Here is a 3,828-nt window from a genome sequence, read left to right on the forward strand (position 1 = left end):
CCGGTACTTCTAGCCCTGCTAGCCTGATTCATAACTCCATCCCCCAACCTCCTGGTAGTCCTTTCCTCCAACCCTGCTAGGGCACTAAGGTTCTCTTTGGTTTTCCTCATTTTCCCTCCTCTCCATTATAGGATGTAAAGATGTCCCTGGGCCTAGATCTCCCTAGGGCCTGAGCCACCCAGTCTCTCTAGACATCCAGTTTTATCCACTTCCTCATGGTGTACCAGAAACCAATGTCCCTGCCCCGCCAGGCTTCCATCCACCACCAAGCAAGCGGCCTTTCTTTACTTCGGTGCTCTGGGTACTGACTACCTCAGGAAGCCTGCGTCCGCTCCACGGTTGGCTCTGCGTGGGTTTGGGCGGGAGGCCACGTGATAGTACGCATGCGCTGGAATGAGCGCAGGCGCAAAACTGCCTTTCTAGTCCGCGCCAGGGCGCTGAGAAGTGCGTCCTACCTCGGCGGCCTCGCTGACCGCGCGCGGGTGTTGCGTGGGCCTCACGTGGGTCATGGCCAGCTGGGTGTTCTGTAATCTCTGTTTCCAGCCGCCGCATAGGAAGTCGTCCTTCAGCCTGACCAGCTGTGGGCACGTGTACTGCGACTCTTGCCTCCGCAAAGGTCCGCTGAAACAGGCCAGGGTCGCTGGGTTTCCTCTCACGGGGCGGGGCAGGGGCCTGTGCAGCTCCAGGACCACCGAACCCCCACTGGGATCCCTAGCGGGAACTGCAGAAAACCAGCTGCTGCTTACCAAGGCATCTAGTAGGGAGCAGTCAGTTGGTCAGACGTGAATGTTTTTGTTGTTGAAGTAAACTGCGGTGATGGAGGTGGGCGGGGGAAGGTGTAGAAGCAGTGGGTTTTCAGAAAGGGACTTGGCAAGTAAAGGAACAGGTACACCACCAGCCCTCAGAGGATTCTCGGAAACTTCAGTTTATTTCCCAGTCTTACCTTATCTAGGAGTTTACACACAGTATTTTGTGTCAGCATTGTACACGTAGGTGCCACAGTCATGGAACTCTGCTGTGTAGTAACACTCCAAATTATTTATTAGTTGAACTAACATGAATGGTTTCCAGATAACTGACAGATGATGTTACTGTGAAAACTCTGGCTCATGTGTTTGTACGAACATGTATGCATCCAAAGGTAGAATTCCTGTGTTTCTGGTTTATGCTCTAAGAGGAAGCCTGATGTGAAAAGTAGTAATGAGAGAAATTCAGATGTATAGTGGGGCTTGTGAGAAGCAGTGTGCACAGGATGTAGTCCTGGGATCAGGAGAAATGATGGGTTTGGGAAATGCTTAGTAGACTGAACAGACTTAATTCAAGGAAGCAAGCCTGGATTGCTGGACATCAGAATGGAGGGAAGAGCTGGTAAGCTCACCTTAGACTCAATACTTTAATACAGTTGAAGTTGTGGTGACCCCCAACCATATATAAAATTATGTCCATTGCTACTTCATAACTGTAATTTTGTTACTGTTATGAATCAATGTAAATATGTTTTCTGATGGCCTTAGGTGACCCCTGTTTGGGGTCACAACCTACAAGTTGAGAACTGCTGCCTTAGACCCTATGTTGTGGGAGCTGTCTAGGGAGGAGAGAGGAGGTAGTCCTGGTTGGATATCTGGAATTCAAGAGTCAGGAATGTTAATTGTGATTCAGTAACATGGAAGTTGGTGCCAAAGGATTCGGCAATTGGAAAATACTACCACCTTGGGAAGTATGTTTTATAGGTGGTAAATAGAAACAGAAGAAGGACTTTGGGTAAAGAAGGAAGTAGAGGTGTTGATTCCTAGATTTCCCCCTGAAGTCAAACAATCAATGTTTGAAAATATCTACTGGGTCAGAGGTAGAAGTCACCAGTGATTTGAAATAATGTTAAAACAGTTTAGCACGTAACCTAAGGATATGTGCCTTCATGATACTGCAAATTACAATGCCCCAACACTGGTATGGGTGACTAGTTTAAAGTCTTGGGAAGGGACACATCAAGGTACTTCTGACTCTTGAATCATGAAGACAACATAGGTTCAGTACCCTGAAATTTTTCTTCCAAGAACCACAGGTACTGCATGTCAGAATTATAACAACCCTGAGGACACACACACAAAAAAAAAAAAGCTGGAGGAAAAGGATAGGGGGTACTAGACAATCTTAACCTAGCAAGTTCTAGTGATCCATGTTCATACACTGTTGTTAAAATCTGGTGTATATCCTCCCAGACTTTTTCAGGTAATACAAGTTTTTTTTTTATTTTTACTTATTTTTACATATATGGGTGTTTTGCCTGCATGTGTATGTCTGTGCATCTTGTGCCTGGTGTCTGCAAGGTCATTGACTCTTTCTGGGACTGGAGTTACAGAAGATTGTGAGTCACCATGTGGATGCTGAGAATTGAACTCAGGTCCTCTAGAAGAGCGGCTAGTGTTAATAACTGATGAGTCATCTCTCCAGCCCTTGCTGGAAATTTTACATTCACACTGTGGGGTGGATGTCAAAGGACTATCTGTACAAGTTGTTTCAAGCTTGCCACCATGTGGATTACACTTTGTAGCAAGTGTTTTTACACAAGCTGAACTAGTTTGTTGGCTAGGGTATTTTGGATTTTAAAAACAATGATATGGATGGATGGATGGATGGATGGATGGATGGATGGATGGATGGATGGATGGATGGATGGGGAGAGAGAGATTATTTAGTAAATTGCTTTTATTCTTTACTAGGGTACAGATTGCCTTCACTGTTTAAATTAGTCTGTTTCAGCCAGGCAGTGATGGTGCAAGCCTTTAATCTCAGCACTCCGGAGGCAGAGACAAGTGGAGCCCTGAGTTCTAGGTCAGAATGATGTACAGAGAGTTCTAGGATAGCAGAGCTACACAGAGAAACCATGTCTCAATAAAAACAAAAAACAAACAATGACAACAAAGCATAACACACACACACACACACACACACACCAATTAGTCTGTTTTATTTTTAAGGATGTAAATATCCTCAGTTACTATACCATAAGTTATTTCATTGCCTACTGAAAGACATTTATGTTCTATGAAATTTGGCTATAAAAACAATTTTCCACCTAGGGGTAGAACTGCTAAAATGTGGATGTGCACATTAAAGTAGGCCAAATGGGGGCTGGAGAGATGGCTCAGAGGTTAAGAGCATTGCCTGCTCCTCCAAAGGTCCTGAGTTCAATTCCCAGCAACCACATGGTGGCTCACAACCATCTGTAATGAGGTCTGGTGCCCTCTTCTGGCCTTCAGGCATAACGCAGAAAGAATATTGTATACATAATAAATAAATAAGTAAATAAATATTTTTAAAAAATAACTTAAAAAAAAGTAGGCCAAATGGTTCTCCAGAGAGGCAATGCCCATCTAGATTTTCCCTTTGATGTGCCCTCTTCACTTATGTATCTTTTCTGAATGGCCAAAATTTTCTTCTCATACATTTATTGTCTCTTTTCTTTTTGCTGATTGCTCATTCAGGTCCTCTCACAGTTTAGTATTTACTTTTAGTTGACCTATAAACAATATATATTAAATATCAGCCACTTTGGCAGTAACCTGAAAGAGATTTTCTTTCTGCCCCCTCTCAATCTCTCTTCCCCAGCACAATGCTTATGAGTCTGTTCTGTAATAGTTTACTGTGCAGCTTTACTTGAGATAGTAAAATAAAACATAGTAAGAGAGAGAATAGAAACATGCTGTGGAAGATAGATGCTGAGGGGAAAGGTGACTTGAATACCTTTATAAGAAGAGAGGGAGGGCTGGCAAAATACATCAGCAGTTAACCACACTTGCTGTAAAATTTGGTTAACTGAGTCCAATC

At 43.8% G+C, this 3,828-nt stretch overlaps 1 protein-coding gene across 1 annotated transcript in view; it reads left to right on the plus strand.

Moving 5' to 3' along the window:
• Positions 1-507: 507 nt before the first annotated feature.
• The window catches only part of Rnf212 (ring finger protein 212), a gene marked incomplete at its 3' end in the record, with an annotated part of 17,172 nt that continues 13,851 nt past the window's right edge, over positions 508-3,828 (plus strand). Inside the window, exon 1 of the mRNA XM_005372221.1 lies at positions 508-616. Coding sequence (XP_005372278.1) covers positions 508-616 — 109 coding nt within the window. The remainder of the gene's footprint in view (positions 617-3,828) is intronic.

Source organism: Microtus ochrogaster, unplaced genomic scaffold (genome assembly GCF_000317375.1).
Source record: "Microtus ochrogaster isolate Prairie Vole_2 unplaced genomic scaffold, MicOch1.0 UNK352, whole genome shotgun sequence".
Lineage (NCBI taxonomy): Eukaryota > Metazoa > Chordata > Mammalia > Rodentia > Cricetidae > Microtus > Microtus ochrogaster.